General features: G+C 39.5%; 1 protein-coding gene and 1 non-coding gene across 2 annotated transcripts; both read right to left on the bottom strand.

Annotated features, from left to right (window-relative positions):
* Nucleotides 1-611: 611 nt before the first annotated feature.
* Nucleotides 612-719, bottom strand: LOC120259667. Its single transcript, XR_005536224.1, has one exon. It is a non-coding gene; the product is annotated as a small nucleolar RNA R71 (small nucleolar RNA).
* Nucleotides 720-16,533: 15,814 nt separating this feature from the next.
* Nucleotides 16,534-17,662, bottom strand: LOC120259118 (protein DOG1-like 2). Its single transcript, XM_039266655.1, has one exon. The coding sequence runs from the start codon at nucleotides 17,337-17,339 to the stop codon at nucleotides 16,677-16,679; it is 663 nt and encodes a 220-aa protein (XP_039122589.1). The 5' UTR covers nucleotides 17,340-17,662; the 3' UTR covers nucleotides 16,534-16,676.
* Nucleotides 17,663-20,551: the final 2,889 nt, after the last annotated feature.

A 20,551-nucleotide genomic window follows, 5' to 3' on the forward strand; every position in this document is an offset into this window, starting at 1 on the left:
CTTTGCTATTTTAGCTATTCATCACTTGTTCAATTTCATACCTTCTTATTCTTCCATCGTTCTAATTTATTTTTCTTTCTTTGATTGTAGCTCCAGGTTATGACCTAAGGTAACCCTTTGACATTGGTTGAAGGTGATCCAGATATTGGATAAAGAACTCATAGATTGGGAAAAGAACCTATATTAGAACAGACAAATTAAGCTGAGATAGAAGTTGAAGGGTCTGATAATATGGCAGAACAACATGAGCAGTAGATGACACTCTCAAATTATGCAAGACCTGCACGCAGTCAAGTATTGTGTGGCTACCGATTATAGCTCATAGTTTTGTGCTCAAACCAGGCTTCATCCAGATGTTACAGTAGTTAGCACAATTTAATGGTTTAGCCGATGAAGATCCGATCAACCACATCGAGAATTTCTTTGAAGTATGCGACATGCTCAAGATTAATGGAGTCATGGATGATGCTATCAAGTTGAGGGTCTTCCCATTTTCCTTGAAGGGGAAAGCAAAACAATGGCTACATTCATTACCTAGAGTATCAATCACTACTTGGGAGGAGATGGTAGAAGCTTTCCTTTTCCGATATTTCCCTCGAGGAAAATCTGCAAAGCTCATGAATGAAATATCCTCTTTTATGCACATGCAATTGGAGTCTCTTTTTGAGACATGAGATAGGTTCAAAGGATCTCCTGCGAAAATATCCTCAGCATGGGTTCCCTGATTGGATGTATATCGATACTTTCTACAAAGGTTTGAACCCAAGAATGAAGGAATTACTAGATGTCTGCAGCATGAGGTACCTTAGGAAGCAAAACACCTGAAGAAGCCCGACAACTCATTGAAGAGATGGCTATTAACCATTATCAGCGGAACACATGAGACAAGAATAAGGTAGCCAGACTTCATGAGATCAACGCAGTCACATCATTGGCGGCCCAGGTTGAGTCTTTGAGCAAGATGTTAGACACTCTAACTTCCCATAGAGTGGCAATAGTTGTGGTACCCTGTCCTGATTTTTGACCTCATGCCTTTTTAGATTTTTTTTTGTGCATGCATTAGGGGCAAAATGATCATTTTGCACTAGTGGCATCCTTGCATGATTTCACAGTATGTTGCATGTGAAAACCAGCTAAAAACCAGGGGCAAAATGGTCTTTTGGACCCTTTTTCATTTTATTTTCTCTTATAAAGGCATTTTGGTAATTTCTCCTATTCTTGAAAAAAAAATTTGAAAATCTGAAAATTTGAAAGGATAAGAAGCAACGTGGCTTCTTTGTTTCTCATTCCTTTCTTATGTTCTTGTTTTCATTCTTTTTCTTCTTCATTTAGGCCGATCACCAAATTTTGAAAAAATAATTTGTCGACGAGCTTTTTCTTCGAATCAAAGCCTCAAAATCCTTCCTCTCAAGCACTGTAGCAAATTTGTGGTTACTGTAGAAAATCCGAAATTACTGTAGTACCAAACAACCTTGGCCTTTTCTTGTATTTCTTTGGTCCAAATCGAAGCCCTTCTTCCTTGGAATTCATTGGAACTTGTTTTGCTTTGATTTGAGGTCGTTTGGGTCCAAAATGACGTCATTTTCCCCTAAAACCCTAGAGTTACATGTTCGACATGTAACCTTGCATTTGCATGCATTTTAGTTTCCATTCTTGTGTTCACTGGTTCTTGGATTCCTTGTTTAACTCTAGGTGGCGAAGCTTACTCCCAGGGAAAGGAAACTGCCGACCAGTGAGAGCGTCTCGAAGCGAGACGACTGGTTCTGTGAGTGGTTTAATTGTTAATTTCATAGACTTAATAAGAGTATTATAGTATTTTTTATATGTTTTATATCATAAATTTGATGCTAAATAAAATTTCATTTGCTATATATATATGGATATTTTGAGTATGGAGTTATTTTGGCAAAGATGATTCTAGTATACTTATACATATGTATTTTGAAAGATACATGTTTACATGTATATGGATATGCGTTTACATGCAAAGGAAATATGGATTGATGTATATTTCTGTATTTACACATCATATGCTTGATTCCTCGAGTTGGAATTGGAAAGAATTGCATCGTGGCATTTGGATTTTGGATAGTGACATGGACTTAGGTCGGCCACTGCAGTGGAGAGGTCCCACGATCCAGCCTAATAGGAGCCGCCGTGGTCAACCCTGAGTTTACCCTGGTCAAGAGGTGCGTGAAGCCATTGACAGGGGGTCTTTTATGTGAGAAATCCGGGGTCACCACTCGGGAATCTCAGTGGTCAACACCAAGGAAGGCAGTATTGTGAATTTTAAAAGTCTTAAAACACCTTGGTGGTCCCGTAGCTAGTCGCGGCCATGATTAGCTTGGGAATTATTTGAGGCCAACCTGTATTTTGAGCGGTGCTCAAAGTGTTGAAAAATGTTACTTACCTGTACTATTTGTGAATTATTGTGTTATCTGTTCACTGGTTGAATACCTGGATCTAATTTATATGTTATTATTATTGTGGTAATTACTATTTGGAATGCTTTACTATTTTGTTATATCTATGTTGTCACCACTCACTACGTAACATCTGTTACTCAGTACTCTCTGTTTTTCTTCCTCAGACTGCGATGTTGGACTGGGTCGTGCTGGGCAGGCAGTAGAGTGACCTACTCTTTTTCCCTTGTTTAGGTTAGTGCAGTGTACATGTAAATTTTATGGATACACTAGACTTGAGTATTGTGTACTATTCTTATAGCTATACTTTTTGGTTATATGTGGGACCCTGGCTTGTCCTGTTGTGGACCTTATATCTTTCTTTAGTAAGTTGTGGTAGCATGGTTGTTTTGAGCCTTAAGGTGACCAGGAGTTGGGACGTTATAGGGTTCACTCCTTATTGTCGTGGTGATTGCCACGTGCCCGGCTAGAATCGGGAAGGTGACAGCAGTGATTAGTTGCACGGGATATGGGGAAGGACACGTTTCATCTGATTGCCCAATTACTATTGGTGGTACATCTTTAGTGGAACAGGTGGATTTTGTAGGCAATGCAATGAGAGGTCAAGGAATTCCATATAGCAACAATACCTACAATCCAGGGTGGAGGAGCCACCCAAACCTTTCTTGGAGTAATTAAAGGTAACAGAAAGCTATGGCACCACCGGGTTTTCCAACAACAACAATAAGCCCCGAACATGGAGAACAGAGTTCAGGGTTTAAAAACTGTATGACTGATTTGGAGAAGGCTCTAACCAAGTTCAATCAACCTTCGGACACAAGATTTCAGTCGGTTAAAGCCACACTTTGCAACCACACAGCATCATTGCACAACTTGGAGAATCAAGCCGGTCAAATTGTGAAGTCACTTTCGGAAAAGACCTTAAGGGAGTTTGCCTAGCAACACGGAGACAAATTCAAGAAAGCATGTGTAGGCGATCACTTTGAGAAGTGGTCATAAAGTTGAGAGTAGAGTCCATATTGAAAAGACAATGGTTGAGTCATCTAAGGAAGTGGAGGTTGAGGAGAGAGCCAAAGAGAAGGAGATGGCACCCCCATCTTACAAGACACAAATCCCTTATCCTTCATGGTTGATGAATGACCAAAATGATAAGCAATACAAGAAGTTCCTGGGTCTATTCAAGTAGTTTCACATCAACATCCCATTTGTGGAGGCATTGTCTCAAATGCCTCGCTATGCAAAGTTTCTCAAAGACCTCTTCACCAACAAGAGGAAGTTGGAGGAGAGTGCATCTGTGATCTTAAATGCTTCATCATTGGTTACTTGGGTGAAGAAAAGACATTGGTGGATTCAGGGGCTAGCATCAACATCATGCCTTATACATTCTTTCAGAAGCTAGGCTTGGGAGAGCCTAGGCCCACTCGGATGACACTTCAATTGGCCGGTCGATCAGTTGGACATCCAAGGGGCATCATTGAGGATGTACTTGTGAAGGTTGATAAGTACATTTTTCCTGTGGACATTGTGGTACTAGATGTTGATGAGGATGTCGAGGTCCCATTGATACTTGCGAGGCCATTTTTGCACACTTCCAAAGTTCTCATTGACATGGATGGTGGGGAGTTGACATTAAGGGTTAGAGATGACAAGTTGACATACCGCCTTACCAAAGCCATGCGGCATTCTCTTGATTTTAATGATACTTTGTATTTTCTTGACACTACTGATGAGGTGAATGATGATTATGTGTAGGAAATATTGTGTCCAGACCCATTGGACGGGTGGCCAGATCAAGAGGTAGAGAATGAAGAAGTTTTATCACTTGGTCTAGAGGATAAGATGTAACCTACCCCGAGAGTCATGAAGAGAATGATCCAAAAGCTTAAGAGATCAAGGATACGTCACAAGAAATGCCCCAATGCTAGTGGGGAAAAGCATTCACGGAGTAAGGGTGATAAACCCTTGTGTGGTAAAAAAACTCGACAACTCCCCCTATACCTTGCAAAAATTATATTCATCGTGCTTTCAAGTTATAGGTAATAGGGAAACTTTCATTCATGAACCCCCATGAGTTAAATAGAGGTACGTCAAGCTTAATGACGTTAAACAAGAGCTTCTGGGGAGGCAACCCAAGTTTTTATAGTTTTTCAAGTTTTAGTTTAGTGTTTGCATGAATAAAAGCTTTAGTGTTGGTGTCTTGATTTTTACATGTTATTACTGTGTTTTTCTCGTGGATCATTGGTATTTTAGTGTGATTTAATGTGATTGGCAAAGTTTTAGGTCATTTTGAGCATGTTTCCATAAGTCTCTGGTCAAATTTTCAATGTTTATGCAGTCTCTGTATGTGTATAAGCGTTGGAAAAACCATTTTCTGCAAAGTATGTAATTTTTCTGAGTCATCCAGAGAAGACACACGGCTGTGTGAAATTTTCACACGGGCGTGTAGTTTTCATTCAAAGCTCAATTTTTTCATCCCGATAAGACACAGGGGCATATGTGTATTCCCCTGTGAGCGACCTTGTGACGGTCACACGTTCGTGGGTAATTTCCGCACGGGCATGTAGATCCCTGCAGTGTGTCAAATCTCCATCCAGAGAAGACATAGGGGCATGTGTATGCCCTTATGGATGACCCTTTGAATGGCACACAGGCGTGGGTAATTTTCACACGCCCGTGTAAAACTCTATAGAGACTTCTTCTCCATCCCGAGAGCACACAGGGGCGTGTGGGTGCCCCTATGAGTCCCCCTATGAGCATCCACTTGCCCGTGTGGAATTTTGACTGGGGCATGTAGAACACTTTGCCAAATTTCTCAGGAGAACAGAGAAGCCACAAGGGCGTGTGGGTACCCCTGTGGGTTAGGAACACGGGCATGGGGAATTTTCACATATTTATGTGGATGTATTTAAAGACAAACAGAGCCATCCCGAGAGCACACAAGGGCGTGTGGATGCCCCTGTGAAGCACTCCCATGGAGTCATATGGGCGTGGGTAATTTCCACATGCCTGTGTGGATATGCAGATCTCTAAGAACCGTAACTTTTCTTTAAAACCCACTCACGCCTCTTCATTTTGAAACTCCCAGACACTCAAAGAACGCCTCCATCCGCTTTCCCGGCCTTCTCCGCGTCTATATAAGGGTTTTGTGGGTTGTTTTCAGGTTATTCTCGAAGTTTTCGATCTCTAGTTATCAGTATGGCCCCCAAATCGAAGAAGGCAACTGGCAATCGCCCATTTGAGCCCTCTCCAGAACACATGGAGTTTACAATCCCTGAGCACCAAGCACGTTTCGAGCGTTTGTTAAAGCTCAACTATGGGCAATTGTGGTTCCCGGACTTGAGAACACTCAAGGAGATCTAGTTAGGGAATGAGATGGCCGACGAGGTGGATGAGTTATTGTCGGTGGGTAGTTGGCGACGTCTGTTGTCAATCAGAGAGCAAGCTATCCGCATATTGGTGCTAGAGGTATTGGCATCATTCGAGTTCGATCGCTCGTACTCTAGCTTCGACAGTATTGACACCATTCAGTTCAGAGCCTTCGAAAAGTATCACAGTATGAGCATTATACAGTTTTCAGCACGATTGGGCCTCTATGATAAGGCGTATATAGATACAGAGGAGTATGAGTAGCTGCCGACGAACTACACCGGCAGTTTGACTCCCAAGCGTACATACAGGGTGCTATATGGACAGGGGCAGTACGGGCTAGGAGTCTCCAAGGTGACATACCTTTCCCGATCAGCTTACCATTACATCCACTTTGTTTTGAGTGGATCAGTGAACGGAAAGTGGCGACAACATGGGAGTCTTGAGCCAATAGGAGCTGCTCTATTTATATTCAATGGTATAGAGCGAGGAGCTCCATCTTGGATATATCCTGGCCGAGTATTTGCGTCATCAAGGCCAATTACGCCGAGTTGGGGTGATCTTCTCAGCCCATACATCATTAGACTCATCATGGGTATAGGTCTGTTGGACGCTATTCGAGGGCTGCGAAGACTATTATTCCGTCTCCCTTCGGCTTGGAGACCATGCGATTGATGGGCATGGTCGGAGGTACAGGGACGGAGTTTATGTGATGATTATGCCCTAACCAGAGTAAGCCAAGGATGAGGGTGACGCAACAGAGGGGTCCCAGCTTATTCCTAAGCCACAGCCAAAGCACATAGAGACCGAGGCACCTCCCACAGCACAAGAGCCACCTCTAGTGTGTAATTTTTCTCCATCTCGAGCCCATGATCGTTTTAAGAGGCTTGAGAGTGTTATGGGCATGTTACAGGCAGATCTGGTTAAGGTTCGCGCTACACAGGCGTCTCGACATCTTATAACAGATTCTTGAGCAAGATGCGACTTCTCCTTTTGTGATGAGACCCCGCACTCCACCGGCATCTCCAGTACCCAATAGCATCACCACCACCAGCCATACCATCATCACCACCAGAAGCATTAGCAGCAGCAACAGACACAGCACAGCATGATATCGACGCTTGAGGCATCTTTATCTTTATATTTAATAGACTTTATGTTTTTCGTATCTTATTTCTGCATCTTATTTTGGACTTGTATCACTCAGAAAGGATCTTTCTTCTGAGTTTGTCTTTTATGTTCAGTCGTCTCGAGTTGTATTTCATTTTCATATCTCTATAGACTTGATTTTATTTTGTTTTTGTTGAGCTTTATTGAACCCCCTTGTGTATACATGCAGATGGTCTATTTGAGTCTTGGAGTTGAGAAATAGTCATGGGCACGGTCATGTAGTGATAAGTGCTTGTGCGATACGAATGCGAAGCGTTCATTCCTTATGTTGAGCATTACTTTTCTCGGGTTTTTACACTAGTATGTGTGTTTTTATGTTACTTTTATGCAGGTAGGGTTGTGAGGCCGAGTATGAAGGAAATAGGCCAATGTGGATCATAATGCACCAATTTTGGAGGAAATCTTGCTAAGGTTCAAACACGAAGACATAGGTCAGGTGTGAGATGCTAGAATGTGTGCCAACCTCCTCGTATTCGAGTGGGCACATCCATCTGGAGGAGCACAAAGGCAGTCATATTCGAGCATTCTGACTTATGCACATAGAACAAGAGCTCCACCAACGTGTACACCATTAAAGAAGCAAGTGATCCACGGCGTGAACGTGTGCCCGTTGCATAACCCTGATGAAAGTATGGAATTGGGAAGCTATTCAGGTCGAATACTGTAGCAACATTGTAGCATATACTCGTAGCGAGACTTTGCTCACGACCCGGCCGAGAAACCGGAGAAGCAGAGAATCCACGCAGGGCGTGTGGAAATTATCCACGTCCCGTGTGGAAATTCCGCAGGGGCGCGTGGAGCTTACACGCCCGTGTAGTCGCCCGATTCCAACCCTATTTAAAGTCGATTTAGCCCCGATTTTGGTATTCTTTTATCCATCTTTTCCCCAACTTGAGAGAGGGCTTCGGCTAGGGTTTCGAGGGGTATTGGCCAAGGTTTTGGAGAGGTTCTACGGCTCCGACATCGTCATTCCTTAGGAAGAAGGTTGGTAGGGGAGCTTCCGTCGAGGCGTATCTTATACCGGATGAGGGAATCCTTGTACGACGAGTAGAGGACTTTCCACAAGACCATCGACACGACTATCGAGAGGGTTTCTTTATGGATTCATTTCTTTTACATTCTATTTCTTTGATTGTACTTAGCTCCATGGAGAGCTAAACCCCTAGTGGGTACTCGGGTATTGTGAACCCTAGGATGTATTTGTTTCTTTGAACCTCTTTATTATGTTTTCAATAAATTGATGTTTATTGTGAGTTCCAACCTTGAATGCTTGATTGTATGAACATTTCTCCTAGAGTGACACTAGGGTTGAGAGTTCTTGTTGGTAACCTTGTGAGTGAGTGACACACCACAGGCGTTAGACGAAAAGCTAGGTTGGAGAGGGTTGAAAGGGTGAGTCGAGAGTGCAGGGAGCGTCCCCTTTTCCCCTCCGAGTGATAGATTCTAACTCCGTTCCTCGAGTTCTTTGCGGTCATAATAGAGTGAATGGTCTAATGGATGAACTTCCGCTAGGGCTTAGTTGTGCGTGCAACGGAGTGAAGCGTTGAGATGATCTTAGTATCTAGGGCTCAATTATAGTTAGGGACCTTCCACCTGGACCAAAGGGTTAGGTCTATATTAAGGAAGAGATTTATCACTTGGAATCCCTGGAACTCATTGCAACTCTATGCGAGTGCGAGGTGTTGAGATTGTTCGAGTTCTCCTTCGGGACATGTATAGAGTTAGGCATAGTTGACCTTAGATTTGGGACTATGTAATTAAAGATGTCCACGACTCACCATTGTATTGATTATGAAGCATAATAGAGGGTTCTTGCACTTGAAACAATTATCCTAGGTGGAGCATTATCCGGGTACCCCATCTTTATCGATTGCCTTACCCCCTTCTTTACTTTTGCTCTCTTACTTGTTACTTTTACTGTTGAGAATTGAATCATTGTCACACTCATTATCATTGATCTTTTACATAGCTAAGAATAGAATTAAGTATTTTTTATTCCCTACTCCCTGTGGATTCGATACCCGCTCACCCGGGATTATTACTTCGACAAACCCGTGCACTTGCGGGATATACGCAAGGGGACCTTGTCATGTAGCTTTTCACATGGCCGTGTGTGCTCCACAACCCGTTGGAACTCAACTCTCAATGAAATTAGCTCCATCAAACGTACCATTAGGAGTTCATTTGAGTATTGTTTCAATTGCCCTTCTCCACACACATGTTTTTAATTGTTATAATTTTTATTGTGCTTGCATACATGCATTGAGGGTAATGTACATCTTAAGTGGGACCTGTAAGTGACACATCCCTTGCGTGTGACCCGTAAGTGCACAGGTTTGTCGAAGTAATAAATCCCAGGTGAGTGGGTTATCGTATCCACAGAGAGTAGTGAATAGAAACACAACGATTGCTACTTAACTAAGTGAAGATGAAACAATAATGGTGTGGATAAAATCAATGTGAACGAGACTAAAGAAAATAAGAAAGAGAGGCACGATAAAATGAGAGGGAAGGAAATCGATAGAAAGTGGGCCACTCAAACATTGCTCCCCCTAGGGTTATTGATTCAAGTGCAAGACCAACTATTATGTCTCCTAACTGATGCTTAATAAGTCGTGGAAATCCTAAAATACATGGTCCCAAACCTAAGGTCAACCGTGACTAACTCTACACTATATCCCGGCGGCGGAGAAATCGCTCAGTCTCAACACCTCACACTGTGCAAAGCCGTAAGAAGTTCTAGGGATTCCAAGTGATAAAACCTATTCCTATATGTAGATCTAACCCTTTGGTCCAGGTGAAAGAACCCTAGTCACAATTAAGCCCCAGATACTAAAGATTACTTCAACGCTTCACTCTATTGCACGCGTAACTAAGCCCCAGCAGAGTTCCTTTCTTAGCACTTCACTCTATTGTAACTGCAAAGAACTCTAGAAAATGGAGGTAGGATAAAAAACACCGAAGGGGAAAGAGGACGCTCCGCTATCTCTCGACTCACCCTCTCTATCCTCTCCAATCTTGCTTTGTCTAACTTTCACGGTGTGTCACTTGCTCACAAGGATTACCAATGTAGACTCTAAGGGAGAAATCACTCAACAAGCATTCAAGATTGGAACTCAATTAAAAACATCAATTAAGGAAAACATAATAAATGGTCAATGAAACTATAGTATCTTAGCTCTCCATGGAGCAAGATACAATCAATAATGAAATCGAAAGTAAAAACTTGTAATCCATAAGAAAAACCCCTCGATATTCGTGTCGATGGTCTTGTGGAGTAGCCTCATCCTCTCCAAAGGTCCCCTTGTCAAGCCTTGGGCACACCTCGCCGGATCGGTGAGGACGAAAGCTCCCCCAATAACTATCTTCCAAGAGAAACACGGTGTCGAAGCCGTAGAACCACTCCAAAAGCCTTGCTAAAGCCCCTCTAAACCCTAGCCGCAAGCCTCTCAAAAAATGGAGAAAAGATGGGAAGAAGGATCCTGAAATCGGGCTGAATCGTGGCTTTATATAGGCTGGAATCGGGAATCCACATGGGCATGTGGAATTCCCACATGCCCGTGTGAATCTGCAAGAAGCCTATTTTTGGATACCAATGTGAATATGCAAGAAGCCTGTTTTCGGCGGTCTGTGAACAATAACTGCTAACAATAAATTGCTACAGTGATTTGTTGCAAAAAAACCTACTACAGTACTCCTCCAAAATACTCCTGAATCCACATTTTTCATCAAGGCAACACAAACGGGCACACGTCTATGATGTAGATCGTGTTGCATCTTCAAGTAAAGGCACATTTGACGAGAATCTTGCTAGCCTTTCACAAGTAGGGAACACATAAGTGTGACTGTCTTTGTGCCCCTCCAATTTACATATTCCATCAAGCATAATAGAGGTTGGCACACACTCATATGTCTTCGGGCACAACTTGCATCTTCTCGTGTGTCCACTTTGAGATTCCATCAACATAATGCATTTACAATCTATTTTGTCTCCTTTCTTCTCTATTTGGCTCGACAACCCTATATGCGCAAAAGAACACAAAAACACACATATTAACGATAAAACCTGATAAAAGTAATGTTCATCGTAAGAAAAGAATAATTCATATTCTTAGTACACAAGCACTTATCATATAGCCAATGGTGGCTCACTTTAGTTGCAATGGTTGTATTCATAAGTTTAGGAAAATTTTTAACATTGAATACTATCATGCTCAAGTTTTACTTGAATTTTTTTTTTAGGAATTTTGCCCAATTGACACTTGTTGCACTATTTATTCATTAAATCTTGTGGAAACTCAAGTTCAATGTTTAAGGAACTATTTTAGCATGTTTCTTATTTTAATTCCTTTGAAAAAAAAAGAAGTGACAATGAATGAAAAAGAAAAAAAAACATGTGTTTGTTTAGGTAGTGGGGGTGGAAAGAGCTACCACCTATGAAGTATGAAGCTACTCTCATAAGTCAGATAGTAGTTATGCCCTAATGAGAGAAAGAGTTATCTCATGGGATGAGTGAAAGCTACCACCAAGATAGAAAGAGCTACCACCTCGAAAGTGTGAAAGCCACCTTGGCGGCCGCCTTGGAAAGGGCTACTTTAGAGGATGTGTGAAGCTACTACCTTTTCTTTTTGTATATAATTAAGTCCTTTTTTATAAGAGCTTTGAGGAATACATGTTGGGATGACTTGAGTGAGTTTACACACACTACACAACATCGGGTATGTTGTCCTTTTTTATCCAAGCTTTTATCTAGAGCAATGATTCCTCTTATTTGGTGTTTGAACTTAATTTTCCTTACTTGTAGAATGCCTCTTTTGCATGCTTTTGGTGAACCTAAGGCCAAGCACTTACAAGTTTTCCTTCTTGTATGCTTGAATGTTTTATTTTTATTTGAGAACAAGCAAAAGCTTAAGTGTGGGGGAGTTTGATAAGTGCTTGTGTATAAGTAATATGAAGTATACTTTCTTACATTGAGCATTACTTTAATCAGGTTTTATTGCTCATTTGTGTGTATTTATGTTCTTTTGTTCATTTAAGGTTGTGGAGACAAGTTTTGAAGAAAAGAAGCAAAAATAGATCATGGACGAAATTGTTGATAAAGTTCTTGGATTGAATAAACGTGAAAGCACAAGTTGTGCTCAATGATATGTGAGTGTGTGCCAACCTCCATTGTGATCAACTGGATACACAACGTGGAGGGGTGAAAAAGCAGTCACAATCATATGTTCCGACTTGTGCAACATTATCAATAGCTTCATCAATATGATTCCATTGAAGATACAACGTGATCTACCGCATGGATGTGTGCCCATTCATGTGGCCTCAATGAAAAGAGTGGCTTCGGGAGCATTCCGGCAAAGTACTGTAGCATTTTACTGCAGCAACTATTGTTCACATCGCGCAGGAAATTTCACACGCCCGTGTGGATGCCTGAGTCTATAAATACCGCTTTGAGAGTTTTTTTGGGGATCTTCTTCCTATCTTTCCCTATCTTCTGGGGAGAGGCGGCTAGGATTTGGAGAGGCTTTTGGCTAGGTTTTTGGAGTGGTTCCATGACATTCGACATTGAGTTCATTTGAAGGAGAACTATTGGGGGAGCATTCGTCGAGTATCGATTCGGCGAGGTGTGCCCTAGGTTTGACAAGGGAACTTTTGAAGAAACGAGGCAGCTCCAAAAAACCATCGATACGGACTACAAGGGTGTTTTCTCTATGGATTACTTGCATCTATCCTTGATTTCATATTTGCTTTTGTATTGCTCTATGGAGAGCTAAACCCCTAGTGGGTGCTTGGACTTATAAACCCTAGGATGATTTTGTTTCATAAACTCGTATTATGTTTCTTTAATTGATGTTTTAATTGAGTTTCAACTTTGAATATTTGTTGATTTTATTTTCCCTTAGAGTGACACTAGGGTCGAGAATCTATCTTTGTAATCCTCGTGAATGAGTGACAACTTCATTAGGATTAGACAAAGCAAGGTTAAAGAGGGTCAAGAGGGTAAGTCGAGAGATAGCGGAACGTCCCCTTTCCTTTCCGATGTGATTTATCCTACCTCCACATTCTGAGAGTTCTTTGCTGTCATGATAGAGTGAAATGCTAAGAGACAAACTCCACTGGGGCTTAGTTGCGCGAGCAACACAATGAAATGGGTGTTGAAGTAATCATTAGTGTTGGGGCTTAATTATGACTAGGGGTCTTTTGCTTGGACCAAATGGTTAGATCTATATTAGAGAATTGGGTTTATTACTTGGAATCCCTAGAGCTTCAAGAAACCCTACATAGTGTGAGGCGTCGAGAGTATCCCTTTTCGCCGGGCCATAGTATAAGGGTTAGTCACGGTTGACCTTAGGTTTGGGATTGTATGTCTTTGGATTTCCGTGAGTCATTAAACTTCAATTAAGAGGCATAATACTAGTTTTGCACTTGAAATAATAGTCCTAGGGTGAGCATTGTCCAGGTAACCCATTCTGCTATCAATTGCCTCTCCTTATTCCTATTATTTTCTCTTCTCCTTTCTTTATTTTTATTTGCATTGATATTGTTCTGACACGCGTCCGAATATGCGTGTAAACCGCAAGTGCATGGGTGTCGAAGTAATAATTACCCCGGTGAGTAGGTAGTCGAATCCACAGGGAACAGGGCTACTAGTACTAACTTCTTCTCTGCTTTCTAGCCTAATGATAAATGGAAAGGTGTGATGATCTAATGTGCAAAGAAATGAATACCGGAGACGAATATGCAAGGGTGAAATGGATGGAGATCTCAATCAGTAAAAATGGGGTATTCGGGCAATGCTCCCCCTAGGATTCAGGTATTAGGTACCGAATGAGCAAAATGTTTCTATGAAGAGTAAGTTAAGTCGTGGAAATCCAAATATAATCTGATCCGGCCTCCCGATCAACGATACTAATCCCCCTACGAGGTCCCGGTGGAGAAATCGCTCAATCTCAACACCTCACACCACATATGACTGCAAAGCACTCTAGGGATTCCAAGAGGTGTATCCGATTCCTAAAGATTGATCCAACCCTAATTCTCGGCGAAGGATCCTAACCCCCTACAAGGTCCCGGTGAAGAAATCTCTCAATCTCACACCTCACACCAAATATGGTTGCATAGAGCTTAAGGAACGGAGATAGAATACACCAATCATAGGGGAAAGGGAATGCTCAGTATCTCATGACTCGCCCTCTCAACCCTCTTCAATCTTGAGATTCTAACCCTAATGGAGACCTCTCTCTCACCAAGGTAACAAATTATGCAAACCAAATAACCAAAAGATCAATAAGGTAAACAAGCATTAGACAATCAAGATTAAAACTTAATCAAACTCAGATTAAATAGAAACACTAAGCAAATCCACAAAAGATGAGAATCCTAGGGTTCACATGGCCAAATACCCTCTAGGGTTTTAGCTCTCCATGGAGCAACATACAAAACACACCATCAATGAATGAAAGTACATTAAAACCATAGAAATAAACCCCCTTATATATGAACTGATGGCCTTGATGGAGAGCTTCGACGTCTTGAAGGACCCACTCCGAAGCTAGGTTCACTGGTGGCTTCCTTGATGCTATGACGGAGGAGGAATCGATCAAAGTTGGTGACGAAGCGACTCCAAAGCCGCAAAGACCTCCTCTCCAAACCGTAGCCGTCTCACCCCTCAAGAGCCGCACAAAAGATGAGAAAGAATAAGGCAAAACGGCTATTTATAGGTATTAGATTGCACATGTCACGTGCCCTCACGCGCCCGTGTGGATTTTCCACGCCGGCGTGGGCTACAGGAATTTCCACGCGGGCGCGTGGACAGTAATTTTGCTACATTACTACTATAGTGAAATTGCTACAGTTTTCACAAACCGCGGTCCAAACACTCTTCTCTTGAGGCGACATGTTCGGGCACACATCCATGTGGTAGGCTATAAAACTTTTCTTCATCGACGTATTTTTGAGAGGTCTTGCAATATTCACAAAGAGAAGGAACATGAAGATGTGGCTGCCTTTGTGCCCTTCCAACTAGTGAATTGACTTGAATCTTCTTCGAAGTTGGCACACATCTCCACGTTTATGAACTCCTCTCGTGTCTTGGTCCTTGAATTGAACAAGAACTCCCAACATTGTGTCTTTATAGCCTATCTTTACTTCTTTTTTATTCTTCAAGGCATTCACAACCTATATGCATAAAAGAACACCAAATACACAATATGAGATATAAACCATAGTAATAATGATGTTCAATGCATGTAAAACATATATAAAAATATGTCTACTCAAGCACTTATCATGTTCACTCAAATCACAAATCGGTTTACTCTATAGCTAAATAGCACTACTACTTGCTTCTGAACAACTGTTCCCTGTGGATACGACTACCCACTCACTAGGGTACTTTATTACTTCGACAATCCGTGCACTTGCGTGACACACACGCTAGGAGTGTGTCACAAGCAAAAACTTAAGTGTGAAAGGAATTTGATGAGAGTACAATTATTGTTTATTTTATATCATTTTGTACATCCAATAGGCATGTATTAGAGTTATATTTTGGAATTCAATGTTAAACATGATGATTTTGTATTCTTATGCTTTGGGTAGTGCTTAAAGATGAGAGAGAGAGAGAGAGAGAGAGAGAGAGAGAGAGCCAAAAGTAGCACTTTAGAGCCAGAATGATGAAGATGGAGCTCTTTTGGCATCAATTAACTAAGGACGAGTCAAATAAATCTACTTATGTGCACCTTATGGTCCAGGCTTACTACTATAAACCTCTTCCAGAGAAACTTGGAATCATGCTTATACTAGTAAGGAGCAAAAGGATATATAGAGGGACTGACGAGCAGTACTTACACTCGTAAGCTGGACCATAATGATCATGCAGAGGAGCTTACGATCAGAGCATAAGCCCATAAGGGTGGCCACAAGGGGATATATAGATAAGCTTATGGTTCCAGCCATAAGAAGTGTAGACATGCCATGATTTGAGGGGATTGCGAGTAAGCCTATTAATAGGGTACTTTAGAGTTGAGAGTTCTCCTTCGTCAATCATCCCGAGTGGATTAACAAGTTATTTTCATGCTCTTTGCAATCGTAGAGAATAGATTTTAGGAGAAATCAGATTTTAATTCTGTATGTGATTGGGGGTAATCTCTTTGCATGAGAGATTATCTATTTTAAAAATTAATGCAAAGCGATTGTGGGATGTCTGTATCAGCATTGTCTTGAATCAGTTACTAAAGCATCCTTGCAAGATAGGTTTAGTATATTTTAGGATTTTTCTCGGTTCAAATAGGATTGATGCTTATACAACTTTTGTCCTAAACTTAACAAACTGTTGAGAAATACTATGCCCGGGCATCTCTTTCTTCCCCGATTTCTTAACCTATTTTATTTTTTTACTATTGCTTTTGAATTTGTTCACACACATCACTATTTTCATCTAGGTTAATTTTTTATACTTGATAAATAATAGTATTCTCAATTTTCCCTGTAGATTGATACTTGATAAGTGCTATTTTATACTTGTTTTTATTATTATTATTATTTTTCTATGGATAATAAGTAAATAAATAAATAAACAAAAACACTCCTAGGTTGAGTTCATAAGTTTAGTTTAGTTCAGCTACACACTTGTAAACATAAAACATCTCAAAACATTTCAAAACAAATTAAACCAGTACTAATCTCCTCCCAAACATTCTTATTACAAGCCACTGATTACCTGCTCCTCTCCCAGCACATCCCAATCTCCCTCATCCCAATCTCCAGATCCGCCGCCGCCACCAAAATATCCACCGCCTGCGCCGGCTCCAAAATATCCACAACATCCTTGAGCGTCCGCATCCTTAACCCATCCGCCCTCCTTATGATTTCTTCCATCTTCCTTATCTTCTCCACAAGATCCGCATCCGTCACCGGGAACAAATCCCCAAGCCCCACCTGCAACTCCCTCAGCTCATCCTCAATCTCCCCTTCCTCCGCAATCGTCCTCCTCTGCACCTCATCCACCCTCCCCAGTTGCCTAGGAGACAGATCCCCAAGATCCCCTGAATGGATTCCAAGCAGGAGATCCTCAAGCTGAGCCTGAAACCGGATCCCAGACTCCGAGTACAGAAGGTGGATCACCGCGCTCGGTCTCCACCCCGCGATCCAGTGCGTGCCACGTTCCAGCGGCGTCACCCAGGGCTCGCAGTAGAACCGGACAGGGTCGGCGCGGACTGTCTCGGCGCGAGCGCGGAAGTAGGCCTCGTACCGAACCATAGCGCGGGACACGGCGTCGCGCATGATGTTGCTGTTGGAGGTAGTGCGTGCCGTGTTGAGATCGTCTTTGAGGAGGCGTTGTTGCTGGAGCCATACGCTGCCCAGTTGGAGCGCCGGCATGGTGATCTTTCAGGCACCGACCGACTATTGCTCTTATTACTTCTGTTTAGGGATAGTGGGTGGTATTCTTGAAAGTGATGGGGTTATATATATATATATATACGTGTGTGTTTATTTGTATATATATATTTATTTGACTAGTATGGGAGGCATGCTAGCATGGGAAGCGCCGATGGTTTTGGTTTGGCTGAAACCGGGTGACGGAAAACATGGTGGTGTTGTGAAGCGTGGAAAATAGTATAGCAGCTGTGGGGCCCGCTTAGTTGTCAATCGTTTCAGGAAAAGATTTGATAATGATCTTTATCTTGGTCGCCCATCACCACATAGATATTTCTCACAAGTTTAAACAAATATAAGTTTAAACAAATATATATATATATATATATATTTATATTTATATCCTGATAGTTGGATGTTAGCAAAGTTATTGCATTTATTTAATTTGTCTTTATTAGGTTTTTTAAAAAAAATTCATAAATCACTGATTATATTATTTAGGTTTAATTACTGTATATATCTCTATAATTGTGTATTTTTTTATTTTTTTAGTCCTTTTAATATTTTTAGGTAAAATTAATTAGTTCTCATATTTGGTCGAGTTGAGTTGTTCTATTCCATAGTAATATTCTTAGGTATAATTAAATCTTTATAATTTACACTTGTCCATCTACACTGCAGACTAGAATGACCCAATTTAACAAAATATAAGGACGTAATTATATCTAAAAATATTGCAATGATTTAAATGACAGAAAATACACAATTACAAAGATCTGTGTAGCAATTAAACATATTATTTATCATATGTTCACAGTTTGTGGTGAGACTATCTGCCTCACAGTTTAATATGTGAATTTATTTGTTTTATCATTAAATTATACTAATGTTAGCTTATTAAATAATAAAAATAGTGTGATTGTTGTATTTTTTTTTCTTTTATTTTTTTCATATTTTCACAATTTATTTTTGTTAGATACTATTGAAAATATTAATGAGTCCAGAGTACAAGAAAATAATAACAAATTATAATAAATGCTAAATTATTATGAGAAATAATATATTATATGATTACTATCTTGATTTTTTTTGAAAAAAAAATCTACACTGTAAATTCAAATTATGTTCAGTAGGAAATAAGCAATATTAATTCTCTAACCAAATAACTTTTGTTTTATAAATTTATATTTTAAAAAATTAATTATTTAAAATACTAATAAAAATATTAATATTAATTGCGTCAAATTCTCATCAAATCAAATAAAAGTTTTCTTTCAATTTTTTTTTTATAAAAGCTTCTCCTCCATTTAAATAAAAAGAAATTCTCAACCGAATTTGTTATCTCCGAACTCAACATCCATCCAAATGATATTTAATTTTATTATTCTATATAAAAAAATTCACCAAAGCATGCATCATATAATAGAAAGGAAAAAAAACTAGAGAAATAATTGGCTTGCATGGGTGTCATTTGCATGGACAAGCAAGGAAGACGTGGGTACGTCACATTCATTGATTGAATGAATTGAATGAGACTTGGGAAATACGCTACTGAGACACTGCTACCTTCCAGAGTTTGTGCTCACCAATGAGATATCTATCCTACTTGACCACCCCCTGGATTTTAGGTTCACTCCCTTGTCTCCATCTTTATCCTAGCTATCACCATAAAACGACAAACGCGCCAAATATTGGGAAAATAATAATAATAATAATAATAATAGTAATAAAATTTCTTAAAAAATGGGGATGAAATAATGTATACATTGTGTTGAAATCCTACCCAACCTGATGCATGGTGAGCAAAAATATATTATATGTAGTTGGTGAGGGGCTTTTTCATTCTTAGTGTGTTATAAAAAAAGTTTTTGGTGTGGGAGTGAGTTCGTAAGTCAATAGCCGTTTGGTTACCAGATTAGAAATGGAGAAAAATGAGAGAGCAATAGAAATGAGGAGGAGTGAAAAACGATTGGGAATGAAAGATGTGTTTAGTTGATAATAAAAAAAAAATTAGTAAAATAATATTTATAATTTTGAATAAGTAATTTTCATTTATGAATACTTTGAAATATTATTATTTATAATAATTATTATAATTAAATATTTAATTTAAAATAATTTATATTAATTATTATTCTCTGTAATTACAATAATTAAATATGAAAATTAAATAGTTCACTTTTATTACTTTTCATTTTATCTATTATAATTAATATTTAAATTAATTATTTTATATTAATAATTATTATAATGCATAATAATCAAACATTTAAATTAAATAACTTATCTTAATTATTTCCACTTTAATAACAATAATAGAGATAATTATTTTTTAATTACATAATTTACTTATATAATTAATTACTTATAATTATTAAAGATAATGATTTAAATAAATGAATGAAAAAGTCAAGGTAAACTAATTATTTTATGTTCAATGAATCACAATCCCTCTAAAATTCCTTCATTTTTTAGATTAGTTTAATTCTCTTATGAGTCTTATCATTCCATCTTCTTTACGTTTTTAAGGCCATCTCCACTTCTATTGATGCACATCTAAACATGGTTGTGATAGTCATCCCCACTCCAATGCTTGCATCCAAATGACCCCTCAATTCCCATGTCACTAGGTGAATGCACATAATTAAACTATTAACTTTTAATTTTGTGCACGTCATTAATTATTACATTTATCACATTTGTCATAAAAAAGAATGTATACCCCTCCTACTAGATCCGGAGTTTTAGTTTCCCTATCACATTATTATTATTATTATGTACCACTTATTTTGTGATGGGTTCTTAGTTACCTTTTTCTTGTAAATATTACATATATTTTATTTAATTACATAAATATGTAATTTATAAAAAAAAATAACCAATACAGGCAATAAGGTGAAAAATTCACCGTTTTGCCTACATTCTTCAAGGATTTAAAAACCGGACCGGTTGGTGAACCGGTTGGCCAACCGGTTCGCGGTTCAACCGGTTCAACCGGTTCGACCGGCCGGTCCAACATTTTTTATTTTTTTAAATTTTTGTTAAAATAAGAAATGTCAAAAAATCATAAAATTATAAAAAAAATTCAAAAAAATCAACAAAAATGCCCATTCATATTAGTGAATAACTCTTGACGTTATTAAAATTGTTCAACCGGATTTAATTTTTTCAAATAAATAAATATTTAAAAATTAAAATAATAATAATAAATAAGT

Source organism: Dioscorea cayenensis, chromosome 4 (genome assembly GCF_009730915.1).
Source record: "Dioscorea cayenensis subsp. rotundata cultivar TDr96_F1 chromosome 4, TDr96_F1_v2_PseudoChromosome.rev07_lg8_w22 25.fasta, whole genome shotgun sequence".
NCBI classification, from domain to species: domain Eukaryota; kingdom Viridiplantae; phylum Streptophyta; class Magnoliopsida; order Dioscoreales; family Dioscoreaceae; genus Dioscorea; species Dioscorea cayenensis.